At 53.1% G+C, this 20,751-nt stretch overlaps 1 protein-coding gene across 3 annotated transcripts in view; it reads left to right on the top strand.

Moving 5' to 3' along the window:
• The first annotated feature begins 460 nt into the window (after nucleotides 1-460).
• Nucleotides 461-20,751, top strand: part of LTBP2 (latent transforming growth factor beta binding protein 2) — a 73,720-nt gene continuing 53,429 nt past the window's right edge. For all 3 annotated transcript variants that reach the window (XM_042791033.1, XM_042791034.1, XM_042791032.1), the window contains exons 1-3: nucleotides 461-1,260; nucleotides 9,346-9,416; nucleotides 15,059-15,302. In XM_042791033.1, coding sequence (XP_042646967.1) covers nucleotides 815-1,260; nucleotides 9,346-9,416; nucleotides 15,059-15,302 — 761 coding nt within the window. In that variant the 5' untranslated portion in view covers nucleotides 461-814. The remainder of the gene's footprint in view (nucleotides 1,261-9,345; nucleotides 9,417-15,058; nucleotides 15,303-20,751) is intronic.

Below are 20,751 nucleotides of genomic sequence, written 5' to 3'. Positions count from 1 at the left end.
TAGCCAGGGTGGGATGGCAAATAAGGCTCTTCCCTCCGCCGTGCCTTTCTCCAGTGAGATGCGATCAAGAGCAGCAAGAGGGCTAGCGGTGCTGATGCAGCTCCAGAAGTCCCCAGATGCTGGGGAGCGGCGGCGGATGCCTCCGGCTGCCGCGTCTCCTGCTCCGTGCGCCCCGGGGCCGGGGCTGCTCCACCTCCCCCGAGCGCTCCCAGCCGCGGCGGGCGGCGGCGGGGAGGGCTCCGGGGGCTGCGCGCCGGCTGCCGGGCAGGCGGCGGCCGGGTCTCCCCCCGGCCAGGCAGGGGTTAAGGCTTCTCTGTTGTAGTTTGTTTCCCTTTGCCAAAGTGGGTGTTGCTGGAATGTCTCCTCTCCGAAGGAGGGGGGCCGAGCCGTGTCCTCTGGAGAGGGGGGATGTCAGCATCAAAAAGACACAAAAGGGGGAGGTTTCCAAAAATAAAACCCTCCATCCCCTCCAGGCGCTGCCAGTGCCAGAGGCAGGCGCGAAGGTGCTCGGAGCTGCCTGCCGGAGCGCGGGAGCTCGCTGGCAGCCCGGCGAGCGGGGCAGGCCGCCTTCCTCCCTCCTCCCTCCTCCTCCTCCTCCTCTTCCCGCGGGGGCCGCTCGGCCCCTGCCTCAGCCCTGCTGCCTGCGCCCCCGGCCCCGGTGGGCGGCAGGTCCCGGGGGAGCCGCGGCGCGGGATGGGGCGCTGAGCGGCGGGCGGAGAGCCGGCGGTGCCCGCTGCCCCGCGCCCGCCGGAGGATGCGGAACGGGCGCTGAGCGCTCCGCGCCGCCCGCCTGCCCCCGCCACCGGCTGACACCATGCGGGGCGCCGCCGCCAGCCTCCTCCCGCTCACCTTGGCCGTCCTCCTGCCCTTCGCCGGCTGCCGGCCGGACCCCGCGGCCAGGCTGGAGCCGGGGAGCGGGGGAACGGCGCGGCCGCGGGGCCGGGGGGCTGCGCTGGGAGCGGCGGGCACGGCGCACAGCCTGTCCCCGGCGCCCAGAGCCCCCCCGCCGGCACGGCCCCTCCCCGCCGCCCTCCACGTGGAGCGCGGCCCCGCGGCCGCCGCGGGGAGCCCGAGCGGCGGCGACGGCCGGGGGCAGCGTCCCGAACGCGGGCTGCCCGCGCCCCGCCGCGATGCCGGGCTCGGTCCCGGCCCGGGGCAGAGGAGCAGGCTGGAGCCCTCCCGCCAGCGGCAGGGCAGCGAGCCGAAAGCCCGGGTCGTGCCCCGGGCGAAGGAGCCGAGCGGCAGAGGGAGGATGGCGGGGTAAGTGCTGCCGTCGGGGCGCGGGGGGGGGGACACCCTGTCGGGGGGGGGGTGCGTAGCGTGAGCCCCCGGTGGTCCCGGCGCCGGGCGGAGGGGCCGGGTGCCGTCCTGAGCCCCGCGCTGCATCCATCCTGGTGCATCCCCCGCCGCCCGCCACGCTTCCATTCCCACGGGCGCTCGGGGCGCTGCCCCGTCCCCTCCGGGACGCCCCGCTGCCTGCGCCGGGCAGACACGGGGGTGATGTTCGGGGGGGGTGTGTGTGTGTGTGTGCTGGCACCGGGCCCTGGCGCTGCCCGCGCGGGCTCCGGTGACAGGGGGGGGGACGTGGCGGGTTTCACGGGCGCGCTGGACGCGGGTGCCCTTCTGCCGACACGGCAGGGCTCCGGCGGCCGGGGCGCTGCCTCTTCCCCGGGGCTGCCTGCGGCCGTCCGGGAAGCGTGCGAGGGGCTGCCGGGGAGTGGGTGGCGGGAGAGGCTGGAGGGGCTCGCTTGGCTCTGCGGGTCGCAGCCCGGCTGCTGCCCCTCTTGCTGCAGGTACCTGGCCTCTTGGCTCCTTCCTCCCGTAATGGGCCCCTTGCAAGCTCTGCGCGGCCGCTTCCCATGGCTTCAGCTGGCTCAGCTGGGGGAGGCTTCCTATGACCGGCCTGGCAGGGCCGCTTCCAGCTCCAGCCTCTGGCTACAGCCCTGTGGAGGTGGAGGGGAGATCATATGGCAGGCCCAGCTGCTCTGCTGCAAGGGGAGCCTGCGAGCAGGACGTCTGGCACAGCGCTGAGGTACCCTTCGGCCCCGGGCCCCCTGCTCTGCAGTTCCCTCTCTGCTCCTCCGTGGCTGATGTCCCTCCTGAGGAGCCCCTCTGCCAGCTGGGAAGGGCCACCGAAGTCATCCTGCAGGCAGTTTGACCGGCCCATGTGTCAGTGTGTGCCCACTCTCCAGCTGAGCCCGGCTGCCAGGGGGATACTGAGGGGAGGCTCTGGGCTTACTGACCTCAGACGTGGGCAGAAACATCTTCTGCTAACACTGGTTGGGGAACTTCGCTGGAATACAAACGGCAGCTCAATCTCTGAGGTTTCTCTCTCCCATACTCACCTCCTTGAAAAATTTCAAGACAGAGATGTTCCCTGTGCCACTCCATGTACTTCCCTTCAACAAATCCACAGAAGCACCTAGCTTTTCTTACATTATGTTTGATATGTAAAGTATTTATCACTAACAGCTAGTCAGTGGCAGGTAGGTACTGAGCAGATTTTGGCTTATCCAGCCCATTAGCCTTGGTTTGTCAGCCACCCAGAGTGAGAGTCTTGGGAAGATCCAGTCCTACTCAGTCACACTTGGACTTTTCTGGGCTCAGAAGGATTTTACCCTTTCTGTAGTCAGAGTGTTGTCAGCATTGCTGTGGGATCACGTGGCGGTTCAGTTGGATTTGAGTCATCTGAGATGTAGCCCATTTCTTTTCACTAACTACCTTGAATAGTCTCCACCAAGTTTTCAGGCTGCAGCTGCCTCCAGTGACAGCAGCCGTCCTGCACTGCTCTCAGGAGCAGGTGGGCAGCCCCAAGGTTCACGCGATGTTCAGTAGAGTGCTGAGCCTCTTTGCAAGTATCTTTCTTTCATCTGTTAATCAGGGGTGTAAACAGGGATGATTGGTCCAGCACTTACACGCTGTTGACTTGTTACCAGCTAGATTTGGCTTCCTGGGGTACCAGAGAGTGCTGCTGCCTCCAAGTTCAGAGGAAGGAAGAGCTGTGCCTGGGTGCTGTGTTCCCCACGCAGGCTGTGCTGTGCACTCTGCCTCTGCTCTGCCCTGGAAGGTGAGGGCTGGAGAGATGGGCCTCGTTCCGATCCCCAAGAATTTGAACTCTGGAAAGTACCTATAATGGCTTCTCGTCAGTAGCTTTCCATCTCTTCTGGAGTCCAAATCGGCACTTTTTAAACTTCTCTGTGACCTCCTCTCTTCGGAGCTTATGAGAAAGCCTAGCTGAAATAATTGTCCGTGAGTAACCACATGGCGCTACTCCTCATGGAAAGCTAGCTGCTGCTGCCTCCAACCATTCACTGAGACTCCGTCCTTCCACCTCATCCATCTTCTTACGCCCCTTGTTGCACAGGACACATTTCCATCCAGGAAACTCAGGGCCCCTAAAATACTTCATTTCATGATGTTTCATTTTTTTGCCAGGTGGGATATTTTCTGCTCTGCTATTTACACTGAACTCCTACTACTCTCTACTATGACAACCTTTATTTTCCCTTACTCAGGTAGCTTTTCAGGCTGCACTAGACCCTGGCGCTATTTATTTATACAGTTACTTTGGCTTAAAATCACAACTCCTGCGTGGGTTGCCTTTCCTGATTCCTCAGTCGGAGTTCTCTGCTGGTACCTCCAGGGGCCTCACACGGTCCTGTGGTTGAAAAACGTGTTTATTAGCTCTATAGCCTTTTCTGGATAATTATTTTCTCACTTTGTTTGATAGCAGCATACCCGAAATTGAGTTTCCTGGGGACAGTTCAGATGTGTCTGCCACCCTGCTCACATCTGACCTTGTTGCAGGTGAGACCTGCTCACACCATGAGTGCATCCAACCACAAGTCTTGCAAGACCTGGTTTTTAGTATTTTCTCCTGGAGGCTCACTATGAGGTGGCTTTTGATACCACATACAGCAGAAAATTACTGTCTTCTAACACTGAGTGAGGAAAACAATCCAGCCCCCAAAGCATCTCTGCTTTGCTGTGCTCTTGCTGAACTTGCCTGTTTCCCCAGCTCCCCTGACTGGAAAGATTTTCCTCCCGAGTGTTGTGGGGTAGGGAGCTCCGAAGCCCTAACACATGCCAGCTATGGCTGTACTCGTGTGCTGGCTGCATCCCTAATTCAGGCTGGTCCATCCTGATGGGAGGATACTGTAGGCATCCCCTCCACCACTGTGTCCCCCAGAACACGACTCCCCTCGTTCCTCTGCCCTGTGGTGGGGTCTGTGGGACCCAGTGATGATCCTCAGGTGATGTACACAAAATCAGAGGAAGGGGGGGTAATGGGGGAGTAGACTGGGGAAGCCTCTACTTCTGGTACCTGCCCGGACAATTTTCAGAGGCACATGAGGGTCCCTGGATAACAGGCTGGGAGTCTCACACTCCCTCCTTCTCCTCCCCACTTTCTTTTTGTGCATTCTGCACCCCAGCTCCTGGTTAATTGCTGCTGTAGACACCGTCTGTGGCTATATAGTCTTGCTTTACCAAGGCTTTGTGGGGTATAGGTTCTTGTTGCAGTGTGTGTATAGGACTGCTCAGGAGCAGAGGCAGTTAATGCTGAAGTGGACTTTGCAGAGGATTTTCAGTGGTTCACTGATGCCAGCAGCCTTTTGCTAATGTTCTTCATTGGGTTTGACTGCAAATATTTCATATGCAGTTGGATGAAGTTCACTGTCCTGCAGTAGAAAGGCAGACCTGATGATCTAATGGTCCCCCTGGCCTTCTGTGAGGATGCTGTAAATGACCTGAATGGAGTCAGCGTATCTGGCAGCACAGAGTGCTGCATGAAGTTGAAAGATGATGCATAGATTGCTGTTAAAATAAATAGTGAAAAAATGGTTCTACTGAATGCTTCAGAAACAGTATGTGATCATTGCTGAGGCTACGCACATGCTGAAACTATGTGAAGCCATGATCTTACTACTGTTTTCTTGTTTTCCTTCCCCCTACTGCTTGTTACAGTTGCTTGGCTCTGGTTTCAGGTAACACTGCAAGATCTTGCAGGCTTTTCTCATTCTGGGCACCACTTTACACATCGGGGACCTGATCCTGACAGTGGCCTCTGGCTGTTGCAGCAAAGCAGGTGACGAAGGACTGACTTGCTGCAGCTTCTTTTCCCCAGTTGCAGGTTATGCCGGTGCATCCAGTCAGGGCCATGAATGGTGCTTCTGAGCGTCGGGAGGTTTCATGGCACTGACTTCAGCTCTGTGATGGGTGTCAGGGAGATGTCTGTCCCAGAAAAGGAGCAGGCCAGCGAGTAGTGCCTGACACCTCCTGTGCACCGAGCTCTCACAACACGCAGGGGACTCTACCTGTGCATGTTAGCTACAGAGTGAGGAGCAAGCTTGGTTTGCAGTTGCTTACTGATGCCTTTTTGGAGACCTCAGGGAGTACCTGGCATTTGAGGCAGGGGCTGAGGTATGGATCCAGTGCCTCACACTGCATTTTGCCAGAAAGGCAAAGCTGAAGGTTCATTTCTGCACTAGTGAGCTATGCCTTAAGGCTTTCTTTGGCACTGTGGCTATTCAGCTGTCTGAGCTATTCAAAACCCTTTATCTCCAAAAAGGGGAAACTGGCTATTGGAAATTGTCTCTGTCTGCTCCGGTCTGAGCTGGGCTGGGAACTATTTTGGAAGGTGCTAAGTGGCCTATGAGCCCTGTAGCAGTCCAGTGTTACAGGAAATCAAGTCCCAGAGTCTGGGAACGTCCCCAGCAATGTTTCATTTCCTAGGAAAGATGTGTGCTAGCTGACCTGGCCCTTGGGAAGGTAAATACGTTAATTAACCTATTCCACTGGTAAGGAGACAGAGATAGGAAAGACAGATGGTTTGCTCAAGGCTTGTTTTGGCATCAGCAGCAGGGCTGGGAATAGGGCATCCCCATGCAGCATGACCTAGTGTGTGATCAGCAGGCCTTTAGCTTGGGAGACCTGTGTGAGGACATGTCTTCTGCTCTGATCTGGGGCTGTGTTGAGCTTCTTTCCACCTGGGAGAGCTGCTAACCCCTCCATGTGCTCACCCATCTTCTGGTCCCTCTGCATCCCAGGCTGCCCAGGATGAGGGCAAGAGTCCTGCTCCCCTCTCCCTGCTGCTGTGCTTCCAGTTTCAAGGGGTGGGTAAGCAGGAGGCAGCCTGGGTGCTCAGCCTTGCATGGCTGCTGAGTGCTTCAAAGTTAGGAGTGTAGCTTTGGCTCACATCATGGTTAGGTCTGCCAGGGGCTTGGTGCATCATGGCACTCAGCAGGTCCCCTTGCCGGGCAGCTTCGCCTGCTGCTTTGGAAGCCCCTGTCCCCTGTGCAACTGGGGTAGATCAGGGGCTGCTCAGTGTCTACAGGTAGCTCCTCGGCAGCTACCCCTGGGATGGTGACGCCAGACCTGGAGGGACCCTGCCATTTGTTTTGTTCTCCAGAGCAGCACTGGATGAAGAGACCCAGGGTTGGATATGTGCCTCACACGTGGCTCACACCTGAGCTGTGTCTTTGCCAGGTGTTGGTGATGGCACCTGCAGCAGGACAAATGCAGCTGGGGACCACCACTTTCTTGAGCACCACCCCTCCATGCTGCAAACATGTCATGCTCCTTAAACTTCCTGGGATTAATTCTGTATTTTCTGTAAGGCAGTGAAAATCACATGGTGTTTGAGCCATGCAAATGTCAACTAAAGGCTTTAAGTAGAACCATATGTGCTCAGGACTGGGTCCCATGTGGCAAAGTCCCCATAGCTATTTTCCCACTGCTGATAGTCTTCCTTACCTGGGGCCCCATGCTCTGTGAGGTCCTCCTGGGACCGGGCTTTCATCAGGAAATTGTCGTGGTCCTTCTCTGCCCTCCAGTACCACCTATATGTTGCTCCTCCCAAGTACTCACTTCCAGTCCTAGAGGTCCTCTCTGCCTCCATTTCTGCCAGTCCTCTCATCCAGGAGGTTATGGAAGGAAGGGACAATCCCATCCAGGTACTCCCTCTGCCCCTGCCTCCGAGGGCATCCCTGCCAAGTCGCTCCCCTCTGCACATGCGGGGCTGTCCTCCCTCGAGGAGCATCACCCTGATGCTAGCATCTCCCTTCACCTCACGTCTGGAACTGGCAGTGACACAGGGTCACTCCGTTAATGAGAGGTTTGTGCCGAACCCATGAGAGGCTTCATGCCTTCAAAAGTGAGCTCCATCTGTTCGGGCTTGGGCCGCTGTCTGTTTTAGGCTCATACCTTTCTTCCTACAACCTCTGGCTCTCTGTTGGCACTGGCAGCAGCTAGCAGCATGCACCCTCCAGCATGCGTGTCAGAGATGTAGATAAAACTTGAACCTTAATCCCATGAAGAACTAATAGTGTGATTCAAGGCCAGAACAGCTTCTCTGGAGAAGGTAGTTATTTTGCTTACAAGAAGCAAACTCTGATTATGTAAGTTGAGGTGGAAAAGAGCAAGGGCTTTGCTCCTTGAACAGACCAGTTGAATATGATTTGCAAGGTGTGTTTCAGCTGTGCTGAGGGAAGAATGGGAGCTGTCTAAGCAGTCTGAGCAAAGATGCTTATGCTGGTGCTTGGAGTGGAGTCCCTCTGTAGACCTTGATTACCTAAAGACCTGCTCCAGATCAGTGGTTTTCTCTCTATACTGATCTGGACATCTTTAAAAAGTTTAAGGCATTTCATGGGCTCTTATGCAATAAGTAAAGGAAAGTTTGCTTTCATTGGATACTTTCTGGGGAAGTCTTAAAGAAAAGACCCATAGATCTCTTTGGGTCAACAGATGAAAAGCTGGAAATCAGTGCTCTAACCCAGCCAGAGCAGATGTGAGTGGATGCAAGAATTACTTTTCCTTGTTCTGTTTGCAGGAAGTCACACCAAGGGAATTTCAGTGCTTTCTCCCTATAAAAATCTACCCAAGTTAATAAAATGCTGATTCTGAAGGGCTGGATAACCCTTTACAAATGATGTGGCTTCTCAAATCACTTCCCCTTCTGACATAGAGCGACTGTATCTCTACAGGCAGCTTCATTCATGAACACCAGAACAGTCCTTGGCACACGTGATAGCCACCATCTCTGGCTCTCCTAAAATGCGAGCCCCACAGCTTGAGCTCCGGCACTTCTGGAGTCTCATCTCAGGCCATGTGGATGCAGGAGTCACAAGGGTGCTGGTTCAGAGCAGGATCATCTTCTGACCGTGCCGTGTTCATGTTAAAGTTAATCCAGAAGACAAATGTGCATGTTTCCTTGGTTCCTTTAAATTCTGTCAGCAGCTCTGACTGCCTTGTCCAGCATTAGAGATAAACCATGCTCCCCACTTTGTTTCCAGAGGCTTACCAGAGCTTTTAGGCTGCCTATTTCTAACTTTTTATCTTTTGATGACTGTTACATATGCCCAAAACCTTCCCTATATGATGAGTAAATACACTTGCAGAGCAACCTGCAGCTTGTTATTCGTTCTCATTATAGATGTGTAAATATGAGATGTAACCAGAGGAAGCAGGATTAGCTGCCTGCTTGGGCACTGCAGATCACCCTTTGGAGGCAGAGCACTGTCTTGGATAGCTGTATGTTGGCAGTGATCACTACCCAAAAACACACAATAAGGGAGAGGTGGGGAGGATGTCATTTACGTAAAGGCAGTCAAAAAGTTATTGCAGCAAAGTGCTGGAATTAACAACCATGGAAATTATTTGAGCATCCTGGAATTAGTGTAGCACTCTGCATGTCAGGTAGACACAAACTTCATAGTACCAGAGACACCCCAGCCCCAGGGGTTGCTGCGCCAGAGGCAGATAACAGATGTGGGACTGGAGTGCTCGCAAAGGGAGAGCAAGCTGGGGGGCGGCCGGTGAGGCTGCTGGCGTGCTGTCCACTCGGGGTAGGGTTGAGCAATGAACAGCAACAGGCAGCAGCATTTGGGTGGAGAACGAAGTGTTGTCTTCGGCCGAAGCAGCTTGGGACATTTGCGGAGGCGAGATGCTATGACCAAAGTTGGAATCAGGCCTGATTTACACCCCAATACCATGAAGTGCTGTGAGATTTTTAATGATCGCAGGCCGCTGGCCTCCAATTGCTCTGAGGAGGAAAATGGTTCCTCTGAGCGCTGTGCCAGGAACCCAGCATAATGCCAGTTCAAAAGGGAGATACTCCCTGAGGGATCGCTCACACTGCAGCATTCACATTGTCCTTGGGGGTTTCTTTTCCAAGCACTTAAACAACTCAGCCCTTGTCCCATTGGTTTTGATCTCAGCTGCTGGTCCATCTGGAAGGAAATATCACAAGCTGCAGGAAATAATTTTACGGGTGACTCAGAGGTGCTGGCTGCAGAGAGACCTCGGCTTCCCCTTCTCCTAACCACGCTGCTTTGTCTCTCTGCTCAGGCCAAATGTCTGCGGCAGACAGTGTTGCCCAGGATGGACCACGGCTCCTGGCACAAACCGCTGCATCAAACGTGAGTATGACAGTCTCAGCCGCTGCAGGTCTCGCAATGCACCCCTAAAAAATGTTCAAGTACTGTTGTGACCCCTCACACATCCCCTGCACTGTACTGGGGCTGGAGATGGACCGTGGGGTCCCTGGAAGCAGCACCGCAGCCTCCCCATGGGGCTGCTGGGCTGTGGGTCAGCTCTCCCCACCTGCTTGCAAAGTCTGAGCATGCCAGATAATTATGGCTTTACTTTATTATGGTTACTAGCGTCCATCCCAAGTAAGGTCTTGTTGGGGCAAGGCATTGCAACAGCACATTTATGGGCAAGTTTTGAGCCCTTGGCTCTCATCGTCCTGCTTGGAGCAACAGGCAGGTCTGTGAACGTCACAGCAGGTGCTGGGACCAGTAGAGTGGGTCTGTGCTCATGTGGGCAAGTGTTGTTGATGCTGAGGGGGAAATTGGTGCTGTAAATGATCTGACTGCTATTAAGAAGGGAAATTAATAGAGTTGGCAGAATGACTGGGACGGGTGGGGCTGGAGTGTAGTGCAGCATGTGAGATGTGTAAAAGGGTGGGGGGCTGTAGAGCACTCCTGCAGCACAGAAACTGCCCAGCCAGGGCCCTCCTGCCTGCCCAGAGTGGGTTAATAAGGGCTCTGCTCCTCCAGATGGCCCTGCCACAGCCCTGGGGGCTGAGATCATTTTGAGCTCCCCTACACAGCCCCAGAAGAGAAGGGGTTCGGGCAGGCACCAGTGTGACACAAGCCAGAGTCAGCTGCACTGCCATCTCCATCCCCAATAGCTCCACAACCACAGCCCAGCCCCTGCCACAATCCCTGTCCCTAAACAACGGTGTTACACCACCTAGCACACCCATGGGCTTTCCCAGGGGGACTGCTGTCCCGTGTACCTGCCCGGTCCCGGGGGGACAAGGGGCTGCCTGCAGTGCCCAGGCAGCTCGGAGGACAAGGAGCACACAGGCACCGGGCAGGCTTTCTGCACGGGAGCACCCTGTCCAGGGTAGCTGAGAGCATCTGCCTTCACTCGAGTGGCAGCAGCTGCCCAGATGTTTAGTGGGGAAAGAGGCTCAGCTTTGTTTGCTGCGGGATCTCACGGCGCTTTGGCCGCGCTGGGATAATTGCATTAGCGATTGCTGTTTGGGAGCAAGGGGCCAAGGGCTGACTCACCTCCCTTCTCCCTCTCCCCCCCACCGACAGAAGCCAAACGGTAGAGACCGTGCTGTGCTGCCAGACAGCGTCTGTAAACAGAGCACGGGGCCAGCGATGGCAGCATCTTTCTCTCATTAGGGATTTTTGTAGGAGCAGTAGATCTGGGCTTGCAGCCACACGGGCTGTCTAGAGATTGCTCAGGTGCTGGGCACCTCGTTCCCAAGGATTCATTAAAAGAATGCTGTCAACATGATCGGGCCTGACAGAGTTCCCCTGACAGGGGATGGTAAATCTCAGACAGGACTTAGGTGGAGACTCGTGATATGTAAACATAATTTCATTCCCAGCTACCTCCCTCACTGGGCTTTTCTGCTGGAGTTCAAGCTGCTGGAGATGTTAGGCTGTTTTTAAAGCTGCCAAGGCAAGCCGGACAGCCTGTCCCAGTGAGTTTCTGCACCATGATACCGTCTAATGTCTTTGATATGGAGCATATCAGGGAAGTTAGTGGGGTAGAAATGCAGCCAGAGGGAACCTCTCGGTGGGATGAAGCAGGGAAGAAGTTGGCATTTGGGTCGTGGGCAGGTCTTTGGTTTTCACGGATTTGAGCCTGAGCACAGGACAGAGGATAGAACAACTTGTTGCTGTAATATACTTCCTATCACCTATTGAGCATGGTGATTTCTTCCTTCTCCACCCTTGCTTTTCCTAGGACTTTCCTCTTGCAATGTCTCTGCATACGACTGAACTCAAGCCGTGGGCAGGTGTCTCTAGTCTTTTGGTTTGTTCCAGCTTCAAGGACCAAAGCTCAGTGAGGACTCTGGAAGTTTTTAGAGAGTTGATAACTGGGAAGAGAAATCTCTCTTTTTCACACCAAACTGCGTACAGGGCATCTGGTGGCAGTTCAGAGGTCTTTCTGCAAGAAGAGACATTAAGGATAATGAGCTAGATCTGAACTCAGGCCTGAGGAGTTCATCCAATCTCCTGCCTGTTTAACTTTGTCCTGGGGTGAGACTCAGGTCTTTACGTCCTGGGTTTGGTGGAGAAGAAACCTGTACACACAAGCTGGCCAGAAGCCCCTCTTGCACTGCCCGTATTTCAGGAGCTGCAGTGTGCACTTGTCAGTAACTTAGCTGCTGCCTATTAGTTTGTCATCCTTCCCCTCTGTATAAGACCAAGGGAATCCTAGGCCTCTCAACATTAGTTCATCAACCTCCACTTTCATCAGCATTTTTCACTATGGTTCTTTGCTGCTTCCCAAGATAGCAGCCTAGGCTGGGCTGGTAATGCAGGGTGAGCTTTTTTTTTGACATGGATATGTTAAAGTTTAAAACAAACATTTCTAATCATCATGTTGGGAAGGATTAAATAAATTCATGCTCCTTCTAATCTCATACAGATGGTCTTGCAGTTAAGATACTGGATTCCAGGAGTTGTCGCTGGCTGTTCTGTGGTCTCACAGTATGTCTTCAGACAGTCACATTAGCACCTGGGGCTTTTTCACATCTGCAAAATGGAGATGACATTCCCATGCTCTCTCCGTTTTTCTTTCTTCTGTACAGCGACTGTAGGGTTTTTTGAGCCCAGGCTGTTTTTCACTGAAGTTCTGTTTTCCCTCTCTGTTATTCCTCCCCGCCTGTCAGCCTGCACAGCTCTCTCACTTGTCCATCCCTTCTGGCTGTGCTAACACAGTCAGAGCTTTAAGTTAGAACTGAGATTACATATCGCTCTGCATCAATAAGCAAACTTTTCCATGAGCAAGCAGACTAAGTCACCCCAGTTGTACAAGTCCTTCAGCACCTTCCCAGTTTTCCTGTGGATGCCTAGCTGGATGGACAGGTTCCCCCGCATTTAAATGGGACTGAGCTGGAACTGCTTACAGCGAAGTTCTACACCACTTTCGTAGACCTAGAGCACGTGCAGAGCAGCAGGGACACAGTAACCGAATGTCACCTTGCGGTGTCATTACTCAATGCTGGGCTGTGTGTGCCTCCAAAGGGATGGGAGGTTGGACTTGGTGGCCTTGCCCTCCCAGTCCTGCCTGCTTGGCCTAGGTGGGTGCTCAGGCTCATGCCACAGTCACCCCTCCAGTGTGACCTTGCAGGGAGGACTTACCTCATACACTGAAGACTAAACAGCAACCAGTCTTTATCTGTGAGGGCACTGCTACATGCTCTTGAACAAACCAGCATTGCTACTGATACTTCAGCAGTACTCCAAACCTCATCCATTTCTTAAGAGTATTGAGATGACTCTTTTTGCTTTCCCTAAAGTCCCAGCTCCTGGAGCGGGTGATTATGTGAGACTACACATTATGTGAGATTATGTGAATTGAGTGGTTGTCATCTTAACAGAAACTGTTTATAGCCCCCACAGCTGGGGAGAGGCATCTCAGAGTAACCTCTGGGCTCAGAAACCAGAAGGCAAAAAGAAAGATTCCAAATATATATATATTTTTAACCATCTTGTTTCTTCTGTCAATGTTATGGTTTTGGGGGCTGACTCATGATTTCACACACTTGGCATTGGCATTGGCAGTACTTCCACTGAACAATCTGCTGTCCCTACATCTCATAGCTGGACTGAGTGAAAAACAGTGAGTTTTTAAAGGTCTTTAAAGTTCTTCCTGAGTCTGCAAAGGCAACCAGGAAGGGGATTAATCCTAGAGCTGGAATATTTCAGCTAGGGCAGCTCCCCACCCATTCTGCATGAAGGCAGCAGAAGACTAATCCCATTCCCTTCTTCTTCTCTAATCAGTTGCCTTAGGGGCTTTTTAGAGTGCCTGGCCACTTATCACTGGTTTCCTGCTGAAAGGCACAGTCTAACATGACTATGAACATTGTTAGTGGGAGAGGCTGTGAGAACTGCTGTGATCCCAGGTCCTGGCATCGTGGCTCTGCAGTATTTCAGCACGTGAAGCGGTTGTTTTCAATGGCAGCCTTCCTGGTCTGGTGGCATTTGTTAAAACAGGCATTTATTGGGAGATAATGGTAGGGACTGGCAGCCTATTGAAATCACAGCTGAGTTTTATATCATAAATTACGTGAACTTTTGGAGTGCCAGACTTCCCAGAGATGGTTAATTCCTGCCTGACTAGAACCCTGTCTCTGTTTCAGAATCTGCAGTGGTGGCTGATTTATTTTACAGGGGGATTTCATCAAAGCCTCTGTCTTTAACCTATACAGCTCTACGTGACTTGGGTTCTCCCTTTCCTTGAGGTCTCCCTCTCTTCCTAAGCGTTAACATGGTAATAAATGTCAAATGAAGCATTCCTGCAAACATATCCCTGATCTAGTTAGGAAAAGCTGATAGCAGTCCAGATTTGTGGTGAGAGAAGGGTTATGGGGGCTACACTGCTGTGAAAGAACCTCAAAGTCTGCACAAGGACTTCCCTGGCTTGGTGACAGCAGGATGACGTGTGGATGGCACATGAGGCTAGAGCTGTCTATATGTCTGTTGCCCAAAAGCAGTGTTTCTCACAGGCGTGCTTGGATCTCACGGGGATGGAAAGCACAGCCAGAGAGGGAGGGATGTGCTCATGAAAGCCCAGCAGCTGCGTGTAAAAGTGGTGGGATGTCAGATTCTTCTGCAGCCTCCCTGGGGCAGTCCTGAGGAAGGGGCCCTCAGCAGAAGTGCTGGCTGCATGTTTCAACCCATCCACAGGGTTCCCACGCGGCTGGAGGTTAATGTTCATGTTGCGTTCCACGAGGTTTCATTACCCTTCGCCAGCCGTCCCTTTCCTTCTTTGAAGGACGATACTGTTTTCCAGTGCCTTTTCAATTACTCTTGCTCAAAACAACAAGTTCAGTCCTACCTGAGTGAGCTGTGGTTTCCTGGCTCTTGATGGCTGGGCTATAAACCCAATTTGGCATCTCTTGACTTGGGAAGTGTTAGGGTCTGGCGTATAATTAATAGCACTTTCCTCCCAGGGTGCAAACTGAAGCTGATGTGCTGTAATTAGGAACACACACAGGCTCAGAGGGTGATTTGGGCATGAAGTTAATGAACTGTAAGTCCCTGTAGCTGTGGAGGAATTTGAGCACAGTGACTCAAGAATCAGCTGCAGAGGGAGAGCTGGAAAGCTCTTGGGGGGGACAGGCTGGGGACACCATGCAAATCAGACCCCAAAAGGGACTAAAGGTAATGTGCAATTCCTAGCTTTGGGATTGAGATCCTATTCCTGCCTGGAGCGCTATGGGCAATACTGGAGGCCGTATGCTCTCTGCAGATCATGCTGCTTATTTCTGCGCTTTCTGAAATGAGTATTGTTAGAGAATAGCTATGCAGAGACCAGTGGGGAGAAGTAGGAACAGAAACAAGTCTCTGATGGAGGTGACCTTGTGTTAGGGACTCATAGCAGCAGTAACACTGAGACTTTAAAGGCCACCCGCCTGCAGAGAAGAGATGGCACCACCCCGATTGTGCTGCCCCAGGTGGGTGCCACCACCACCACCGTGGGGCTGAGCCCCCTGTCCACTAACTGCCTTTCTATGTTTCCTCAGCTGTCTGCGACCCACCGTGCCAGAACAAGGGCTCCTGCAGCCGCCCCCAGGTCTGTACCTGTCGCTCGGGCTTCCAGGGCTCCCGGTGTGAAGAAGTCGTTCCCGAGCAGGAGTACCACCCGCCCGGTGCCGCCGCTGCCTTCCAGCCCCCCGCAAGCTCCCTGCGGAGGAGGACCAGCACAGCGGGGCGGGATGCCTCCCTGAGAGGGGCTCAGGCGCCTGTCCCACGGCACGTCCCAGTTGTGTAAGTCAAACCCAGTTCCTGGCAGGGTGCTCACCAAAACCCACAGGCAGCTAACGCCACGCTCAGTCGGGCCACAGCCTTTGCTTCATGAGGCCGGGCAACTCGGCTCCCAGTGGAGGCTACTTTCTGGGCTGTGGGAGTTGACATAAGGGGGTCAGGTCCTCCTGTCCCTCCAGGTGGCTCGGTTTGTCCCAAGTGTCATGGTCCCCAGGTACATGTCAGAATGGGACAGACTAGTGATGGTCCCATGAGGAGGGAGGACTGTGAAGCTCAGCAGTTTGCGCCTGTCCAGTTGGTGAACAGCCTTCATGGTAGGAGCAAGGTGGATGGAAGAGTGGGGGTTAAATCTTTTTCCTAAGAGGATGTGTTTAGAGCGATATATTCAGGTAGTACCCATAGAAGAGTACGTATGTCTGAGGCGTGCTATTAAGTGATGGCATGAGCAAAGTGATAATACTCAGAGATGTCTCCTGGCAGACTCTAGCCCTTATTGAGCCATTTGTTCCACATTTCTGTGTCACCTTGTTGTGGTGTGGGTCATTTTGGTACCCAGGCATGTGCCTGCATATTGGGTACAGAAGCAAAAATGCAGCTATTGGAGCTCACAGAGGTCCATGTAGGAAAGACTCTGCAAGTAGTGTGTTAAGCTCAGGATGACAACTGTGGCATTGTCTGGTCCTTTTGGGTGAGGAAGAGCTTATGGCTTCAGCCCACCTGCCTCAGGTGGGTGTTGAGGTGTTCTTGTACCTGAGCTACAGTTCCTCTACACTTTGTGTTTTGTGAAGTCCAGCTGGAGGTGTGGGTTTTCTGCTGAAGGAGGCAGAAAAGCCAGGAAAGGTGCCTTTTCCTGACAAGCGCCGCTGCTGTGCTGGCAGCTTGGTGGGGATAGAGAGGTGGGGATGGTGACTGCTGCTATACAACAACCCACGTGTTGTGTTGTTTTTTTTTTTAAAAACCTCTACTTTTCCGTAAGAGTCCATAGACACAGAGGCAGTGTTAGGCTGCACCACCTCTAAAAGCTTGTGCCTTTCTTGCCGCTACTTACTCAGTTACTGCGCCAGAAATACTGGTTTTGTTGGTAGCCACCACAGCAGAGAATTTCCACATGGCTTCCATCAGAAGTCCCTTAGTCATAGTCAAGAAGACATTACAGCAAATTATGGGTGCCTAACCAGAGGTAACTTCAGTTTCTCATTTTCTTTTCTGAGCTGTTTTGACTTTGTCAGCATCGCTTAGTGCTGCCTGAGGAGAGGGCAATTCAGCCTTTGTTTTTCTGTATTCTTGCAGGTTGTTTTTAATGTGCCTGTTGCACCTAAAGTAGCTGTTGCCTTTCCGTCTCTTCTGAAGCAGAGGCAATGCATGGGCTGGAGACATTTCTAGACACTTACTCTCAGCCATCTACAATTTTGGAGGGGCTCAAATGGCTGACGAGGAACTGACTGACACCAAGGAGTTCACTGAAACTGGCATATCTTGGTGCCCAAATGAAAGATTATCTGATGGGAGCCAAATTCGGGCAAGGTAGAGGTGACGTTGGCAGGGAGAGGTGGCCAAGCCCCTGTCATCGCTGCCCCGAGAGAGGCTCGGTGCCCGTGCGAGCACGCAGCCCTCGCACGTGCCTGCAATCCTGGTCATTGCTGACAAGTTTCCCCGCAGCGATGACCTCCTCCTACCCCTCCGTGCCACCGCTCTGTGTGGAGGGACTGCAGGGGAGGGAGAGTTGTGCCCTTGGAGATACAGCACCTGTTGAAGGCTTTCCCAGTAAGGAATATGACCTCAGGGTCTGCACAGAGGACAGGGGGCTGTGCAGGCACTGGCAGAGCATTCCTGTCCAGACAGTCAGACACAGCGTCTAGCGATCGCTAAGCTGGGATTGCTGAATGCCCAGCTGCCTGCTGTACCTTAAATCCTCTGGCACTGTCCCAAGGAAATAGAACTCCATTAAGGACCATGCTGTGCCTTTCCTTCTTCCCTCCCCATAGAGGCCATAGGACGTCGCCTTATCCCATGCTTCAGCAAGAGCATCTGATGTCCATCCTTTGAGACGGCCACAGGTAGGACCCCGGGACATGTCCATTGCTGACTGCCTTCTGGAGCTGTCCTCAAGGATTTGCTGAGGCTGCTGTGTGTGTCTCCGAGAGGGAGGTCTCACTACCTCTCTGGTTGCTGTGCCGCAGGCTGCTGCCTTTCCTGCCCAGGCAATGTGTAGCAGCCCTGCTTTGCAGGCAGGTAATGGGGCTGCCTGCACCCTGGCACTGTTCTGCATCAAAATGCTTCGCTTCAGCCCCTGGGTGTTTTCCCGTGCAATTCAGTCACTTGGGTTTTGTCCATGGACCGTATAACATACGGCATGCAGCTGGCATGACCTGAAAGTCTTGCTGCTGTTAGATGGGTTGTTTCCCAAATATGCTTGAGTGCCCCTTTCAGCCTGCCAACTTCTGGGCTAGCTGTGGAGCCTGCAAGAGTGAGCATCTGCAGCCGAAGGCATGCTGTTGCTGCCATTGCACCTGGCTGTGCCCTCCCACTGCTTCCCTTGCACTAGCATTAGTCCTCATCTGGCCCCTAGGTGAGTTGGCTCAGTTCAATAAACAAACAAAAATTTAACAGCAAAATTAAGGATAATTTTCTGCCACTTCAGTGGGCTAAATTGGCTTATTGAAAGATCATGAGGGCCAGAAGAATTGGACAAAATTACAAGATAAGCAGTGGAGGGAAGAAAAGGCGTGGCCTTGCCTTTTGGAGGAAGCCACTTATTAGGCTGGTCATTTGTCTTACGAAACCATGCTCTTAGACTTGTCTGAACTTGGAGCTTGCTTCTTGCACTTACAACATCATCTATTTCTGTGCTACCACTAAAGTACTTTCTGTGCTTCTGCACCAGGCTTTCTCCATACAGTTGGGCTGTACCAGCAAAAGCCTTCCCAGAGTTAGGTGGATCTCCCTCGTGTTTGCAAGTACGTGCATTGGTTCTTAGGCACTGCAAACTTGGGGTCACCTTCACTGGAGTTCGGTTCACTGTCAAGTCTGAGAGGAACAGTTTGGGTTTTCCAGTCCTTGGTCTCCTCCTGGATAAGGATGAGTTGTGCTATGGGACACTAACTTTTTCTAGTTAGCCTGTCATAATCCCACAGCAGCTGGCTTGCTTGTCTGATTTGTCGGTAAGGAAGAGGTAGAAGAAGCTCTTGGGTGGCTCTGTGGATGGAGGACATTGGTGGTTCCAGGTCAGTGGTTGTGAGAAGACTGTGAGATCCAGGACAAACAACCAGTCCCCAACCTCCCTGCAAATTCACATTGCTAACAAGGAGGAGTTGCACAAGAGTGGGAAATTATAGACCTCTAAGCCTCATATTGCCGTGCCAAGACAGGAAATCAATCCTCACATGAGTGAATTTGCTTTCTTCTTTTGTTTATTTGTGTGTATGTTGGCTTTGTTTGTGTTTGTTTGTACGGAGGTAGCAATCAGAAGCTCTGAAGTCATGCACTAGAACAGTGCTGTATTAGATGCTGTATAAACATGCAACAAAACCCGTGAATCCTCCCCAGAGACCTGCTCACTAAGCAGAGGTGGGGTTGCTTTTGGTTTCAACGTGTTCTGAAGCGAGTCTTCAGAGGGAGTTAGGAGAGCAGCCTCCTGGGTTATTCGGGAACTGCCTGGACCAAACTATTCCCCACTTGCCTGACTGGTGAGTCTGTTTTAAAATGATTTCTTATTCTCAGCTAGTTGGACTTGCTGCTTATGACGACTGCCTCTTTATTGCGGAGAGTAGCCTGGTCTGGAAGTAGAAAGTCTTTAGGAGCCTGGAGGAGCCTATAGAGCCTTGGTGAAGAGTATGACCAGGCAGCTGCTTGTTTTCTGGGCCCTGTTTCTGGTACACATGTTCGGGCTCTCCAGAGCTCATGCCTGGAAGCAGGGGCAGTGATGCCTTCTGCGGCTTCACTGCCTGGAGAGCCCAGGAAGCACAACTGTGACAGCACGATCAATCTTCTGCCCTCAGCCTTGGAGAGAAGTAGCAGCTCCTTGAACAATAAGGTTGTACTGGTCATACACAGCTGGTTGTACTGGTTGGTTTGTATTTGCACCTGGCAGATGTGAAGGTTAGCAAATGAATCTGTGAGCATTCCCAGTGCAGCTGTCGTAGATCCATTTCAGGGCACGCTGGCAGTCCTGGGAAGGTGTGGACATGGGCATCAGCCTGAGTGTTGTGCTGCAGTGTTACACGTAGCCATTGGTGCCTCTGTTTGGGGAGGTACCAGGCAAGAATCACTGCATCCTTGGCTTGCTCATATGGTGCACATTATCTCTTCTTCCTGGGACTAAAGAAGACGACATACCCAGCCTTATCTGAGCTCAGCACTTGCTCAGGGCTAGGAGAATGGCAGCTCAGGGCTTAATTTGCAGACACCAGAGCTGGTGATGTTCAAGCTTTCATCCCTTAAAATACCCACTGAGCAAGGAGTACCACATCCCAAGTCCCTTCAGCAGTCCATGCCTCAGTGGAGGTTTAGAGTCTGGTGTCTGAGGGAGCCTGTGGGGACTTCTTAGCTGCTGCAGAAGCCGGGAGGCCCCCGCGTTGTGCTGCTTGGAACAGGGAGTGCTCTGGAGAGCAAAATCCTGGGGGTGTTAGAGGCCCTCCCGCTATGGACTAGCTGCAAATCCTCCCTCTACTTGATCTCAGCCTGAATCTCTGCCCGGAGAAGCAAAGCCCCGACAGATGATTGTGCGGGTGGAGCTGCACCTCGGCCCAGAAGCCGAGCTAAATGGAAACAGCTTTGTTTTCCTAAGGCTGGAGTATCAGCAGAATTCCTGTTTATTTAACAGGGAGTGGAAAGGGCTTGCACCTCTGCCCCTCACCGTCGGGATGGACAGCCAGCTGCCTCTGACTCCGGGCAGTGTGCGAGGAGGGTCCTGCCTCTGCCACCCGAGAAGGTCCCTCCTGCAGGAGTGCCAGGCATAAATCTGTAACCAGCATCTGTGCAAGGGAGCTGTGCTGCCCTGATAGGATGTGTGTGCTGGGCAAGGGCTGCCTGGGAAGTAAGGCATCCTTCCTCTTCACAGAAAAGAAGAGATGACTGGGACCTGTAAAGCATTTTCCCAGCAACACGGGCAAGGGAAAAGGACATAGCTGTGGTAGAAGGTGCTGAGACACTGAGCAGACAGCTTAATGCAGCTAAGCTCTTGAGGGCAGGGAGCTTCCTCTGAGAGGGCTCTGTTTAGGCAGGGCAGTTGCTGGGAGTTGCCTGGTGTTTTCAGGGTGGAAAAGGAAGAAGACTAAGTTGCAGCTTGCCCGCCCCACTGCCTCCTGATCTCAGAGTCTCCAGCACCCTGGAGGAGACCTCTCCTCCCTTCCTGACGAGAGGAATATGCGGCCCTTGAGGAGTTGTGGCAAGCACTCCTGGCCTGGGGACACTGGGAACCTCATGCCAGCAGGGAGGCTCTGCCAAAATCTCT

This window comes from Tyto alba, unplaced genomic scaffold, assembly GCF_018691265.1.
Source record: "Tyto alba isolate M040663 unplaced genomic scaffold, T.alba_DEE_v4.0 Super-Scaffold_18, whole genome shotgun sequence".
NCBI lineage: Eukaryota > Metazoa > Chordata > Aves > Strigiformes > Tytonidae > Tyto > Tyto alba.
The sequence above is the reverse complement of the archived record's forward strand: the minus strand, read 5'-3'. Positions and strand labels throughout refer to the sequence as shown.